General features: G+C 36.5%; 1 protein-coding gene across 2 annotated transcripts in view; it reads right to left on the bottom strand.

The window, feature by feature from the left end:
- Nucleotides 1-12,770, bottom strand: part of LOC107697709 (MAM domain-containing glycosylphosphatidylinositol anchor protein 2-like) — a 146,704-nt gene extending 133,934 nt beyond the window's left edge. For both annotated transcript variants that reach the window (XM_016498512.1, XM_016498513.1), the window contains exon 1: nucleotides 11,985-12,770. In XM_016498512.1, the coding sequence (XP_016353998.1) occupies nucleotides 11,985-12,057 (73 nt within the window). In that variant the 5' untranslated portion in view covers nucleotides 12,058-12,770. The remainder of the gene's footprint in view (nucleotides 1-11,984) is intronic.
- Nucleotides 12,771-15,795: the final 3,025 nt, after the last annotated feature.

The following is a 15,795-nucleotide window of genomic DNA, read 5'->3' as shown; positions in this document are numbered from 1 at the left end:
AACAACTGACAGTTTTGACCTAAATATGATTTTCAGTTACAATAATTAATCCTAAAATTCGACATTAGTAACTTACTTTTAGCAGCATCAGACGCGCGCGCACGCGCTCACTCACAAGATCTCCCGGTTCTTACTTGTGAATACAGTTCACTGGAGACTCGCACTAAATGGATAATTTGAATCAGTGAGTTGTTGACTCGAGAACAGCTGCAATCGGATCATTTTAATTCATGAATGAATCGTTTGGTGCGATTTGCGAACCTATTTAACGGGTTCACTGAAAATAATCAGTTCGTTCATGAATCAGACACCGCTTCTGCGTCTCGGAGCACATGATATATTATAAGGAGTAGGCTAACGATAAGTTTTATGAAATGTAGTTTAGTAAAAAGTACGATCTTATGCTTTGGAATGTAGTGAAGTAAAAGTAAAAGTTACTCAAAATAAAACTACTCCAGTAAAGTACAGATACTTGAAAAATGTACTTAAGTACAGTAACGAAGTAAAACTACTCCGTTACTGTCCACCACTGAACCCAATTACTTGTCTAAAGAAAACAATATGATCATAAAGATAACAGAGTGGCAAAAAAACCTTTCTGGAGGAATAATTTATGAGGTGCATCACAAACACAAATCTGCACGCACACACAATCAAAGTTACAGTATGTGCTGATGCAGGCACACAAGCCATTTTCATTATAGAGCATAAAATCACACTCCAAAGACCAGTGGAGGAACAACTGCAGTAAATGACTGTAATGACTAGAAAGAGAAAGACAATGTTTACTTACAAACTCTCGAATGGAAAATGGATTTAAAGATACAGAGTTAATAAAATGTCACTTGGGAACAAACAAAGGGTCAAAACTATCATTGATAAAGCTGAATGAATATGAGACATCTTATACTGTAAAACATTCAAAATGTATAATAATCATAATTTGTTATATGGTAAAAATGTATAAATGTTAAAAATGTAAAAATGTTGTATGTAAAATGCAAAAAGAAGACTTTTGGAGCCCACTGTATTTTAATAACTCTGACAGCATTGCTTCATGGAGCCTTGTTCATGTAGGTAAGCTGATTTAATATTTGATCATGACCAGATCTGTTCAATCCCAAATACACAGATTACCACTAAGATGCTAAGAGAAGTATTATTGTTTGGCATAATCATATTTGTGCATCCATCATCATTTTGCTTAAAATCAAGAGAATGACGAAATACTGCAGCCTCTGTCTGTCCTGTGTACAATAATATCTTTTAAAAAATTTGTTTACAATCATTTTGTTGGCTTGATTGGTTTCCTTATGATGCCCTTGAGATTTCACCTAATTACAGAGAATGAATGGATTCCTGAATGAAATCTTCCACTGGGATACAAACAGTGTTTTTTGCTGCACTAAATTCCAGTGCTTTTGTAAAAACGGAGAGGCAGACATCTTTGTTTTCACTGAACGTTCATTTGAAATATATTAGCATGAGACAGACAGGATGCAATGACTTCTTCGTAAATCTGTGAGCATGGCCTTAAGTTAACCAACTTCCAGCTTGTGAAATTTTAATTAAAGGGCATGAGAAAATTATTTTCACAAGAAAAAACATTTAAATATGTCATTTTGATGATCAAAGATACGTTTTAAGGGATAAAATATTTGACTACAGGGGGACTTTAAGAAGTGCATCCTCACGTCATGGTAACTCTCAAGGTAACCTGCGGCACAGGCCTGCCAGACTTTCACATCTAAAGACAATCCTCATCCCAGCAAAGAACAAGCGATAAACAATTAATCTCCTCTCTGAATTGAAAAATATTTTTGATCAGTGATCTTCCATGACCTGCAATATGAATATCAGTTTTCCAAGACCGAACCGAAACCTCTCCAAATTTCTGAGGAAAGTGAAACCTTCTCAAAAATCAACTTAAACAGAGCGGTGAACCACAAAATGAAGCCTGCCCGCATTGCTTGCAGTAATGTGCACTACTTTATACTCATTAGCACTCATTAACACTTATTAACACTCATTCCCACAAAACCTACAGCTAATGGTTTGATAAACGTAAGCAGAGTGCCTGCGCTAATAGAAAAACTACAAGGGTCGATGCTTAAGATTTTACGGATTTGCGTGTTGACAAATGCCGCTTAGATCTGCCCTGAAAGTTCACTGATGCAGTTGCAAAACTCACTTATTTCCATAAAAGTTTAATGACTTCAAACTACAAGCCATTTTCATTTAACATGAGTTGAGAAACTTTGTTATAAAAGACAGCAAAAATCATTCCAAATCAATAAAGCACCATGGTTAAGTAAATAGCCTCCAATCCTTTCACACTCTTTTCATTTCCTTTGATTGATTTCCTGAAATAAATTAATAAAAAAAAGAAATCAAGGAATAAATACAAGCCTTACAAGCTGTGTTCATTACCTTAATACAATAATTCTGCCATGGTTCAAACCTCTTAAACCTACCCTGTGCCAAAGGGGAACGCAGATGTACAGAGATGCTTTTTTTGCACTGGGCTCAGCAGGAAACGGTTCTGTTATACCGCTCGCTGTCCTCTGAGACCTTCACTGAAGCATTAACAATGTGATGTCCAAGGTCTTGGTGAGGTTATTTTGTGCTGTTCCATTGGTTGTTGGAACATTCTTAGAGTCTATGCACACAGGTTTGATCAAGGCACACTCAATGTTCACGCATAGTTCAGCAAAGTACTTGTCAGAAATCATCGACACTTGACATTTGTGAAGAAAATGTGAGTGGTGCTTGCCTGTGCAAATCTTGCCTCCTTAGAGCCAGGGCATTGTGGGCGGTTACCAGAGTGTTGCTATAGTTGCTAATGTCTGTACTGAATGGCTGTGTTCAAAGTCTACAGTACACACTCAGAAAAAAAGGTACAAAACTGTCACCGGGGTGGAACACTTTCAAAAGGTACTAATATGTACACTTTTGGTACTAATGTATGCTTTCAAAATACTAATATGTACCATTTAGGGGAAAATAAGGTATAACGATACACCTTTTGGCTTTGTACCTTAGAGTATCTATGTATCTATCTATCTATCTATCTATCTATCTATCTATCTATCACTAGGTGAAAATTCAAATCACTTAGACAAGAAACAGCATAACTCATCTTATAATTTGAGGCATTTTAAAAGTTATTTTTTTTATTTTATAATTATATTTTAATTTCAAGTGAGAAATACGCATTTGTAATAACTAAATATTTTTTGGTTATGACTACAGCTCATTTGAATTTGTTCTAAATTACTATGTTATGATGTCTTAGAAACGAACGAACGAATGAATGAATGAATGCCACTGACTGACTGAACATTAAGGTAGCTTCTGGACACAGATGCTATTTTGGATATCTTCCTTATCTAACCCATCTGGTTCTCATCAACTAGATAGTAGAGTGCTCCATGACCTTGATTGGATGTGTCAAATAAGAGAGACATCCCAAATATGCTGTGTTGGGTGTATTCCAGATACTGTTAGAGAGGATTTTGACTATACTTTGCTGTAAGACTCCATTATAACCTCAAACATCAGTCTCTGTCAATCAACATCTTCCAGAGGCCATTCGCTTCATAAGAGCTTTACGAATCGGTAAGGATGGACAGCTGCTTCCAGAGTCTAATAAATGCAATAAAAAAGAAATATACAATCGGAGCATAAAAATGCATCTTGAATATTGTGCAATAGTGTTTTGCATATATTAGCATTATACAAGTCATTATTTCAGACTGGTTAATATTTTAACATCACAGTGTATAGGTATAAGGGAATTATCACCTATCGTACAATTTGCTGGAAGCCATCAGTAGTATTTCAGTGTCCAAAGTGTTAAATGACTGTTTAGCTGTTGTTCTCGAGGGAAGACACAGTTCTTGTGACTGATAGCTTTGTTTTTATGGTTCTGTAGTGGCGCTTTGAGAGTCACTAATCTTGCCTTCCTGCTTTCAGGACTTTAGCTCACACTGGTCCTCCAGAGAGAGAGGCTTCATCCATTGATTCTTTTTACCCCAGTTACTTCCAGCCATTAAATATTCATTAACATATGCATTTTACCCAATCTTAGCCACCGTACTTGCTATTATTAGTCTTTGCCTTTTCAGTCCAGTATAATTCTTGGCCACTATAACTTGGCCTGCATAAGCAACAATGATTTCATTCAAAACGGCAGTAGGTTGCAGTAATGCATTGCATGGTTAGTCATCCACCTGTAAAAAAGTACAAACCCACAGGTAGCAGAAAGCCAACTACACAACACACAGGGGCGGACTTAACCAATAGGCGAGGTAAGCGGCCGCTTAGGGCCCCGGGGAATCAGGGGGCCCCATCTGAAATTGGCGAAACATATTTGGCAAATCCACCATGTTAGAGCGTCAAATGTTCACTCACCGCTCAAAACGGCGAGTTTTTGTCAGGTGCAGAGTTCTGCAAGCTCGCGAATCCTCTCATTATAACAACGTGTAGATATGATGTAAATAAGAGATTCATTGTGCAGTGTAGAAAGCTTATTAATGGAACGTCGTGAGATCTCAATGAACTGAAGTGAGTGACAGCCTTTAGTGATTATAGACAGAGCGCTCTTTGCTTGCATCCTAAGCTGTTTTGACTGCCTCAGAACAGATATATTCACCTCAGTACAGAAATTATTGTGTTTCAAGTCATAATTTTATTTGTCTTGATGTTTCAAAATGACTCTCTTGTGTACTTTTCCTAGGCGCGCTGCTGCGAACTGCCGCACACTTGTATAAATGCACGAATGCAATGACAGGACATTTTCTCTTAATAGATTACATTTTCGATTTGTTTCTCGGCAAACCCGACCTTATGCCTTAAGAATACTTGGAATACGGAACGAGATGCATGGGATAATTTTTATGACATTTGAGTCCTTTTTGTAAAAGGATTGAAGAAGTTTACAAATTAATTAAATGGACAAGTGCAAGCATTTTTTTTAAGAATGTCTTCTTTTGTGATCCGGAAAGAAATAAGGTAGCTTAATATGGCTTTAGAACAGCATCAGGTTGACTAATTATTTACTTAAGTTGTGAAGGGGTAATAATAAATAATAGTTATAGCTATAACCTATGAGAGAGAGTGAGCGAGCAAAATAAGGGTTAGGTGTAAAAGAGCATATGGTTATTGTGTTGGGGCCCCCAAATCACTAAGTCCGCCCCTGACAACACAAAAAGTACTTTAAAGGAGAATGAAAGAAGAAAAAACCTAACTCTACAGTGCTGTGTGGGCTATGCAAGCCTATTGGCTCATGGTTCTCTACATGAGCATATCCGCACATCCTTCATGCTTGAGAACTTGAGTGAAAAGCCTGCTAAAACCTTACAAAATTAGCAGCAAGACAGCAAAGCATGGTGCAAAGTTTTTGCTGTGTCACATAGTTAATAGAAAACGTTAGTGTATATTACAAGATGTGTGCAAGATTGCACTAGACAAAAGTGCTGTAATATTTATGTGTGCCCCAGTGAAATCTTTTCTCACTGGCAAATCTTTATAAATGAGTGTCAGTGGATGTGTGGTTCTCAAATGAATGTTTTTCCAGTAATCAGAGCCAGAAGCATCCTGCCTTTCAAACACATTCTTACAGATTTTTAGAGCCATGTGCATTTTGAATGCAACTTCCAAAATAAATTATTTGGATTTGAAGTTACACAATTATTATTGCAGGGAATTTTTTTTTTTTTTTTCCCAAAATGCTGTGGGGAAAAAACAACAACACTTGCAGTGGAAAGTGTGCCAGTCAAATCAAGTCACACCTCCTGCAGATCAATTGCTTTGAACAGAAAATTCTGTCAGCACCTACCTATCCACATATCACTCAAAACTCCTGAGATATTTTTTTCCCTATGCAACAAAAAGAGCTGCTGTTATTAAAGTGCCAAAACTGCTTTCCATTCAACAAAATTCATTAAGTTCAGTTGCAATTTTACTTGGTTTATTTAAAAAAATCCTTATTTACCTGAATTATGTGGGGGTTTGAACTCCAAACTTTTGTACTAAGTATTAAATAAATTTCAGTAGTTCAATACTTTTTTCCCTGTCATTCCATTTTATTACACATAACTTAATTTCTGAAATTATTTGTTTTGTTTTATTTGTATGTATGGATTACTTTGGTTGTTACCGACATCTGGTGAAAATTTAATGTCAACAGCACTTTTAGAAACATATTTACTGAGAAAAATGGTGATGTGTTCAATACTTATTTTACATTTTACTTGCTGTATATATACATATATATATATATATATATGTGACAGTTTATATAGTATAGACATATAGGTTTTAATTCAATTGTAATGAATGATAAGAAATGTCTTTATATAAGAATCATGTTATATTAGAATTAATATATTAGAATGATTTCTGAAGAATCATGTTACACTGAAGACTGCAGTTATGGCTGTTGAAAATTTAGCTTTGGCATCAGAGGAATAAATTACATTATAAAATAGAAAATAGTTATTTTAAATCATAATATTTCACAATAGTTTACTCTATATTTAAACAAATAAATACCGCCTTGGTGAGCATGAGACTTCAAAAAATATTTATCTAATAATCTTACCGACTCCAAACTCTGAACTATAAGTATGTAAGCCATGCCCTAATTATTATTACAGTAAACACAATCTCAGTTAGAGGTATTGAGTTGGCCTTTAAAAATTGTTACTGTTGTGTAACCACTTGCGTATGCATGTCATTTCTGTTTAGCAGTTGTGTTGAGTTTGTTGTACGTTGCCTTAGTCTTTAATATCTTACAGAACATGGCAAACTAAATGTGCTACACAAACCGGGAGTGGAGTGTCGATAAATAATTGAGGGAAACGTGTAAAGAAGGCTGTTGTATTCCACATTAACAGTAATGCTCAACAACCGCGATGTGCTTTGTACATCCCAAGGTTACTCTGCTGATGATTGCTACCAAGGTGTGTTAGAATAGTGTGTAGAGGGAGAGGAGTAATTGAGCTTATTTGCACAATAAGACCAATCACATGAAGATCTGCATGGCAGCAATAACATGCCACACCTCAACACCATTCTCGAGTTCAACCGTTCCCCCAACCCTCCCCTCCAGAAATACCACAGGAAATGCAAACGCATCTTGAATATTGTACAACAATTTCTATAGTCCTTTAGGTGGCTGCTTGTAAGAGGTGTGAATTATTTACAGTAGAAGCCAGAGGAACTGAGAATGGCCCTTTCACAGTGGTCAGTCCAATCTGGAGGAAACCGTCACAGGCAATTGGCGAACTCCGTTTAACACTGAGTCATAATGTATATATGAATGCCATTTTCATCCACCCCCACCATTTCAAATATACTTCCAGTTTACAAAGTCCAATATTATACAACAGTAACAGACAGTATGCAACCATAGGATACATTTCAGATGTAGAAAAATGTAAGTAAAATTAGTGCCTGATCTCCGTTTCTGAAGGGTCCAGTCTTAATAACAATGTCTGACCCAATGTACAATGAAACTAAAGCAGTCTGTTGTGGTCAGATAACCAGAATGCATTTGATTATTCTGTCAGTGTTGGTAAAATATAAGCAAATCTTCTATGGACAGATGGGATCTAGAAGCTAAAAAACACTTAAATATTAGCAGCTCGGATTAACACTGGAAAAGCAGAGAACGGAAGCATTTAGCTGAAGTGTGTGATACTATCAGCTGACCACTTAGTCGACTGTCTGTGTAGATATGAGGCTGAAATTAATGGAAGGGCTGCATATTAAACATGAAACAGAGAGCCATCACACAGGGTAAAAAGAATATAAATATTAGAAAAATATCCATATATCTCCAATCAAAACATGCTGACATTAGATCCAACAGTGCACTAACAGTTGTACTGCATTACATGAACTAAAAGCTTATCGACCTCTTAGATGTCTTACTATTGGAGCCCTCTTTTCTTTGCGGCCTAAGTGGCCTGTTGGGATGTTGTAATATAGTGCATTAGTCTCGCTGTTCTATAAAACATTCATCCAGTGGGACAATGTGATTTTGCATCAAACCAGTGCAGTCTTTCCAGTTGGCATCTTCATTAGAGTTGACTGAGAAGTAATTCTTATTAATTTTGAAACCAAGGAAAACAAGTTTATTTAAAAAATTAAAAAAATGTAATCTCTGTTCACCAATACGTAACAGCGGCCTTCTTAATATTTGCTCTATTTGATTATAAAATCAGTGTAAGAAGCACAAAGCTAAGTTCCGTTAACAAATCCTTTGATCAGGCAAATTCAACAAGGGGAAAAAAAGAAAAAGCTGTCATGGGAACACTAGGAGCAACATTACTTTAATTGGAGATTGATATGAGTTAAGCATACAGTATTTGAAGAAAAGAACAAGTAAAACACGCTGTCGCTAAGACATTTTTATAATTAATATTTCAAATAAACAATACAAAACAAAAAATTGTTAAGTTAGAAAAGACAAAATGCAAAAGAGCTATAACTATTGTCCAACACTGAAAAGGTGTATGACCACTCCACAATGCTTTTGAATGACAGTTACAGTACCACCTTACGAAGTAAGAACCTGCTAAAATCCATCCAAGACTCTATAGAATTAAGGGACCTTTATCCTTTTTTTTTTTTTTTGTACTGTTGTTTGTTGTGGAAAATCTACAGAACAGGCCTTTTTCACATTTTCGGGGTCATCATAGTTGGGTAATAATGGTGAACCTACAACAAATATAATATTTGTGTTCCCATTTGCTCCAATTTCTGTAATTTAATGCCAAGGTAATATAATACTTTCTTATTATTTCGTCAGCACGAGCGTGGCAAAAATTATGCGAATATGCAGGAAATGATGGCAGATGGAGGATTTGGTTTTCAAGCTAAAGTAAAGTAAAAGACCACTTCTTAAACCAGAGAAGATGAACATGTTGGTATTCTTGTGGGAAAAAAACAGGCAAGCATTGTCACCGACAGCAAGTTTAGTTTTACTTTTCTTTTTGTTTTCATTTTGAAAAGCTTGTTATCTTTTGCTGTTTACCTCACGTTGCGCTATGGAGGCTTTCTTTCTTTTTTTTTTATTTATTTGATTCCTCAGTGTTTGCTAAACATTCTGTAATTTATTAGTCAGTATATAATACAGCATGTGGTGTAGTCCTATATGCCACGCCTCATCTTATTCATTTTTGTTAATAAAGGTTATGTAAGATAGTTTGTCATTGTAGCCTACTGTTTTCTTGTTGTTGTGCTTTTTAATTAAGAATAACAATGAATCCATCTTTTGTTTTAGTCTTTAAATGTGAAAGGTGTAGCCTATAGATATGAGAAAAACAGACAATTACCTTTTCTTGTAAAACGTGACACCAAGATCGAAAGTGAAAGTGAAAGCATCTGAAGCCCGGCTTATAACATAGCAAAAGAAGAACTCCGGTTCACAAAATTTAAATCACAAATAAGAACGGTTTGAATGTTGAACACTTTCGTTACCATATATCTATAAACTATGATAAAAGTTCACCAGCATGCATTGATTAATCCCATATTGTAGCAAAAAAAATAAAATAATAATAAAATAAATAAAAAAATAATAATTGCGACCAAATTATGTGCTCATGCGACCAACTGAGAAAGTTAGTCGCAAAAGAGCGACCAGTGGGAAGAATGGGTCTAGAGCCCTGATTAGCTGTGTTAAATTATTCTTCCTGTCATTCCAATTTAAATTCCAATTTAACTTCATGTGAGGTGTGGTCAATTCAATTCAAATTCCAACTACAGAATTAAAATGGTGAAATTCTTTTCTTGGTAAACATGTCATATAATCCAAAACATTTAATGATAAACATGCTAGGGGTGGAGGATATGTATAAGTTTGTGAACGACGGCTGTTTAAATCCTGTTGAAATCTGTGGAGCATTCTGCAAGTGCAGAATCCATGCAAGTCTACTTAACAGTACGTATAAATCTGATGTTCAAAAACCCCTCATGATTCACCATGGAGCATGGCGTAAACTAAGAGGGCATGAACTAGCATCCAGCTTCTAGAAGTGAAGTACTGCCCACAACAGTCCCACATTTACACAGGTCATTACACAGGAATCAACTGTTTGTTCATATGCCCCTCACAAATAGAACATAAGCCAACAAACTGTGAAACATGAACATAATCACACCATTTGACCACTGAATGTCAACTACTGTAAATATCACAGACCCTAGATAAACACATCCAGTGAGTAACACTGACAAATGGCTTTGTGCCATAATGAATAGAAGACATCCATGTAATCTGTATAAGCAAAATGAAAAGAATAGCCTGAAGTTATTACCAGCTGCCTCCTATAGGAACATCATGGATTCTGCAATATTAATAAATGGAGAAATGTGCATTTTGAGTTCCACCTCAGTCCAAACGTGCTTGGCTTCAGGTGTTTTCAACAAACCTCTAGCAAAAATTAGCCTAAATCAGGTGGTCATATGCACTGATTCCTCCCTTTATTTTCTTTGTTACTAATCCAAACAGTCTTCCATTAAGTAACAGCAAATCTATCATTGTAATCCACGTGACGTCAGGTGAAATAGATTTCCCAGTCAGTGCTTTATAGGTATAGCCTTCATCCCATTATGAGCATCCCTTTGTAATATTCCGTAGGCAGAAGGACGCTGAACTGTAGGTTTCTATGACAGAATGAACAGTTGACATGAGCAGTTTAACCTACATACAATTCTGTCAAATGAAATTTAATAACCTCACATCATATGTCCTGTTACTGTTTAATCACACATCACATTTCATGGCTCCTCTTTACATTGAAACAATGACAACTATTAAAATGATGTCCTTGATTGCCTCTGACAGCACAATAAATAAATATGAAATGGCACTGTCAATTAGTCCTCAAGCATTAAAATATTATGTTAATAAGAAATGACACTGAAATATTATGGAAGACTGAGGTTAAATGCTCGACTATAAAACAGCTATTGATGATATTAGAATTTTCAAAAGGACAAAATTCATAAAATTATTCTGTTTTAAGAGGTTTCTGGACTAGAGAAAGTTTCTGAAACTTGTAATTGATATTTTTATTCAAAACTTTACTGTGACTAAAAAATGTAGAAAAATACTGTGATATTACATTGCAGATTATATAATATTATATATTACAATGGTATTACATTAAAAACAACAGTCTACAATGCATTTTTACAAAATATTGTTAAAAGGTAATGTTTTTTAAACATTCGTAATAATCAAGGCAATATGTTATTATTAAAATTATGTTGTTTATAAGTGGAAAGTATTAATTATTTTATGATAAAATATTGTTCAAATGTAATAATAGACTTAATTGGTTAATTTTTGTGTTATGTGTTAATCCGAGTGCATTGTATTGGTAAAACTGTTCTGTCTTTAGCAATGTCCACAGCTGATAAAACGGCCACTTTTGTTATGGGTCATTTCATTTGTACCACCTGTGTCATTAGCTAACTGTATCAGCCAGTTCAGTAACATGCAGATTTTTTATTTAAATACGCTGACTCATCAACATAATATAATTTAATGACATATACAGTTATGAATGATACAAAATTATTCACTAAACTGACATACAGTGTAGCCCTTGTGACAACTAGCCCCATACATACTTTGCAGTAACGTTTACACAGTGATGGCCACAGATCTTTATGCTTTGCTCAAGCAATGCATCTCCTAGTGATAATGATATTTCAACACGTCCCATCTGTATCAGCCATCCCGCCTGGCATCATGTTTCATAGAAGGCAGCTATACGTGACCACAGGCTACTGATGCCCCACAATGCACCTGTAACGCAGGAACTGTCAATTGACATGTAAGCTATAGGGCCTACATCACACTGGATATTATTGTGAATTAACATCCACATCTACCATCTACCTCGCAAGGTCACGACAGCCCCGTAAAGACTATTGTACGTAGCCGCTACGTCTGTTTGTCTTACCGTATACTCCCTGGCAAAAAACGCCTTCAAATAGTGCGGCCAATAACCACAGGAGAGCAAAGATAATATCCATCTTCACGTTAGTCTGAACATATCCAGCTCCTCAGGCGGCGAACAGTTGAAGGCAGTACGTGCAGTCCAAATCTCCCAGCTCGCGTGACAGTATCATCAAGAAACAGCTGAAGTAGTGTCTGTCAGTCAGAGATGTCTCGCTAGTCATTTCTTGCCAATTCAATGTAGATGTTTACACCAAATTGGTCTAGGCGGAGATATAAAGCTGTGACAGATGAGGAGGACGAGCATCAAACCTCCAGAGCGGGTCTCCTCCCTCACACCTTCGCCGGCATTAAGCACCGACGCGACTGGCGAAAGTGAATGACAGCGCCATGGGAAACACGCGCTATTAATCGGTTGCGCGCGCTGGCATCCACCTCTTCGACGTTCCCAAAAGATAACACTGCGGAATTCAATGCGAAAAATAACCAATAACCGACGAGACCGCCGCTCGCATCCTCTTCGTGGTTACAGGATGCCGGTGAGGCAGAAAGGCACGCCGATAAAAGCTGCTCCTATAGTAACACTGTGATTCTTCGTCTCCAGCGGATAAAAACAAAAAAAAAAGATGAAATCCGTTATTTCATAAGAGCTGTGTGGGCCAGCTTTACTTCTCGGAAGTCTCTGGCCCCTGTTTGAAAAAAAAAAACATGACACGTAAACAGATGTGTCAGGGTGCCTATTTTCAGGATAAACCGTAATTTAGACCGGATGAAATGTGAAGGGTGGCTGGGAACGTTGCGCCACACGTACTGCGCTGGAACGCCGGAGCCCAGCTGGCTGACTACGTCAAAGAGAGCGCGAGGGAGTGAGCGAGCGAGCGCGCTCGGATCTCATTTGTATGAGAAGCACTCTCGCGCTGAGAACGTTCGCAGCAGAGCAACGTGAACTTCATTATAAATTAAAGGCCGCTAGTCTAAGTGGTATACATGCTTTCCGACGTTCGTTCGTGCGTTTGCCGTTTTTTCTCTCTGAAACGGAAGATGATGTAGCTGCTATTAATGTCGCCGGCCGCGCTTCCTCCTCCCCTGTCGACTTTATAACTATCAAATGAATGATTTTTCTTTCCATTACCAGCATCTCAACAGCGCGAGTGGCTGCGAGGCTATACACTGTGAAACATTTTGTCATTAACTCAGGTAATGTTAATATGCCAATAGGCTATATTTGAGCTAATGAAATCTGTTACTGTAAAACGTACTGATGATGACACAGGTGGTAGAATAGAAGGCCACATGACTACATGTATTATTCAGCATCACTGGGTTCACTAGCAACCATGAACAATGATCAGAGACACTGAAAATAATGCTGTAAACATGAACTAAATAACTAAAATGTATCACAAAACACTCAACTGTACAACAAAAATAAGTCAAGTCACCTTTATTTATATAGCGCTTTTAACAATACAGATTGTGTCAAAGCAGCTTTACAGTATTAAATAGGAAAATAGTGTGTCAATCATGCAAAAGGACAATAGTAAACACTACATTTTCAGTTAAAGACAGTTCATCATTGAATTCAGTGATGCCATCATCCAGCTCAGTTCAGTTTAAATAGAATCTGTGCAATCAAGTCAACAATATCGCTGGAAAGTAAGTGTCCCCAACTAAGCAAGCCAGAGGCGACAGCGGCAGGGAACCAAAACTCCATCGGTGACAGAATGGAGAAAAAAACCTTGAGAGAAACCAGGCTCAGTCGGGGGACCAGACGAACCAGCAGGTAGGCCTGTCACGATAACAACTTTTTGTTGTGCGATATATTGCCCCAGAAATAATTGCGATAAGCGATATTATTGTCATTTTAAAGACCATTTTATGCCACAGAATATATAATCATAATGTAACAGCATAATAATTCAAGAAGGCCTACACACTTCCAAATAACAACAAACCTTTAATTTTTAAGAATATTTAGACCATGGAAATTAAGTATCAAAATATTAGATACCTTAAAAAACCTGAATAAATAGTAAATAAACATTTTCTAACAGAAAGTGCAAAGTAACAAGTAGAAAAAAAGAAAAATGCACAAAGAACTTGTATGGAGATTTTTCCATCTACAGATTTTTTTCCTGACCTTCTTTTCTCTGTAAATTAAGGGTGCACACTATTGCTGAAAAACACAATCACTACTTCAGTAGTGATTCAGTAGGCAGTCAGATGTCTGTATGCACAAAGGCACAAATCCCTAAACAAGTCCATATCTGCACATGAAACTTTTTTTGTAAAAGCATTTTTTTAATTTGAACTAGCACCTCATGACTACACCACATTATGTATGAGAAGACACAGGCGCAAGTGGAGTGTACAAAACCTGGTGACATTAATTTTTAAGTAAATATAATGGGCGATATATTGCGTCACCAAAAATGATTGAGGTCATGTACATATATTGCGCGATAAGTCGATATATTGATTATTGCGACAGGCCTACCAGCAGGTTGTTCCAGCAAAGTCAGATTGTGCGGATGACTCATCTGGTTCCTGTGGTCTTGTCCTGATGGCCGTCTAGGAGACAAGGTCTTCACTGGGGATCTGTCTCTGGGGCTTATAGTTGTCCTGATCTCCGCTGACATTCAGGGCTGTAGAGGTCATCTCTAGGTCCTGATCCACCATCTGGGCTGGATACGGACTGGATCTGGGTGACTGCAGCAACCATCTGATCTGGATACAGACTGGATCTGGTGGCTACGGTGACCTCGGAATAAGAAAGAAACAGACTAATATTAGCGTAGATGAACGCCATTCTTCTATCGATGTAACAAGTACATCGGGTGTTATGGGAAGTGTTCCCGGTTCCGGCTGACCTAATTAATGCAGCCTAACAATCCTTTAATGGATTTGAATATTAGAAATGTGTTAGTGTGTTATGTGTAAGCCAGGATAAAGAGATGGGTCTTTAATCTAGATTTAAACTGACAGAGTGTGTCTGCCTCCCGAACAATGTTAGGTAGATTATTCCAGAATTTTGGCGCTAAATAGGAAAAGGATCTGCCGCCCGCAGTTGATTTTGATATTCTAGGTATTATCAAATTGCCAGGGTTTTGAGAACGCAGTGGACGTGGAGGACTATAATGCAAGATTATATTATAAATAAGATCAAATGTAAAAAAGAGAGAAAGAGAGAATTCTGAAAATGCCCATTAATTAAGCTGATTTATATTATAAATGTTTTACATTTATAAATTCATGTCATTCAAGGAATATGGTACTATAAAAAAAACTTTAAAAACTTAATTCATACTCCTCACTCAAAAAAAAAAAATCACAATTTTAACAATGTTTTACAGTAATTCATATATTGTCTTTTTATTTACCCAATTTTAAAACAAATTATAAAATATAAAGCAAATTATAGTATAAACCTGTAAAAACCTCAACTTTTTGTTATGGCCTTTCAATGTAGAATGTACTTTACTAATTTTATTATTTAGCACTTTACCCAAAGTGGGCCAGTTGTCAGCAAATGTAAATTAATATAACATACAGATGCACCTCAAATGTGTAGCTAATATTCTATAACTTAATTAATTATAAATTACCAATCAATTATCAATTGAGTGCTATGCATTACAAGATCTTATTCAGCCTGTCAGCTCAGGGCTTCCCAGCAACTGAGCATTTGTTTAACAAACTGTGTGCTGTACTGCCATCTTATGGAATAAGAATAAGAAAAAAATAATTATTAACATTACATGAAAATCCAAGGAGACATGCAAAATAGTTGATTCAATTGAAGTGTGTGTGTGTGT

Source organism: Sinocyclocheilus anshuiensis, unplaced genomic scaffold (genome assembly GCF_001515605.1).
Source record: "Sinocyclocheilus anshuiensis isolate Anshui unplaced genomic scaffold, SAMN03320099.WGS_v1.1 scaffold446, whole genome shotgun sequence".
NCBI lineage: Eukaryota > Metazoa > Chordata > Actinopteri > Cypriniformes > Cyprinidae > Sinocyclocheilus > Sinocyclocheilus anshuiensis.
This window is presented reverse-complemented; position numbering and strand designations above follow the sequence as displayed.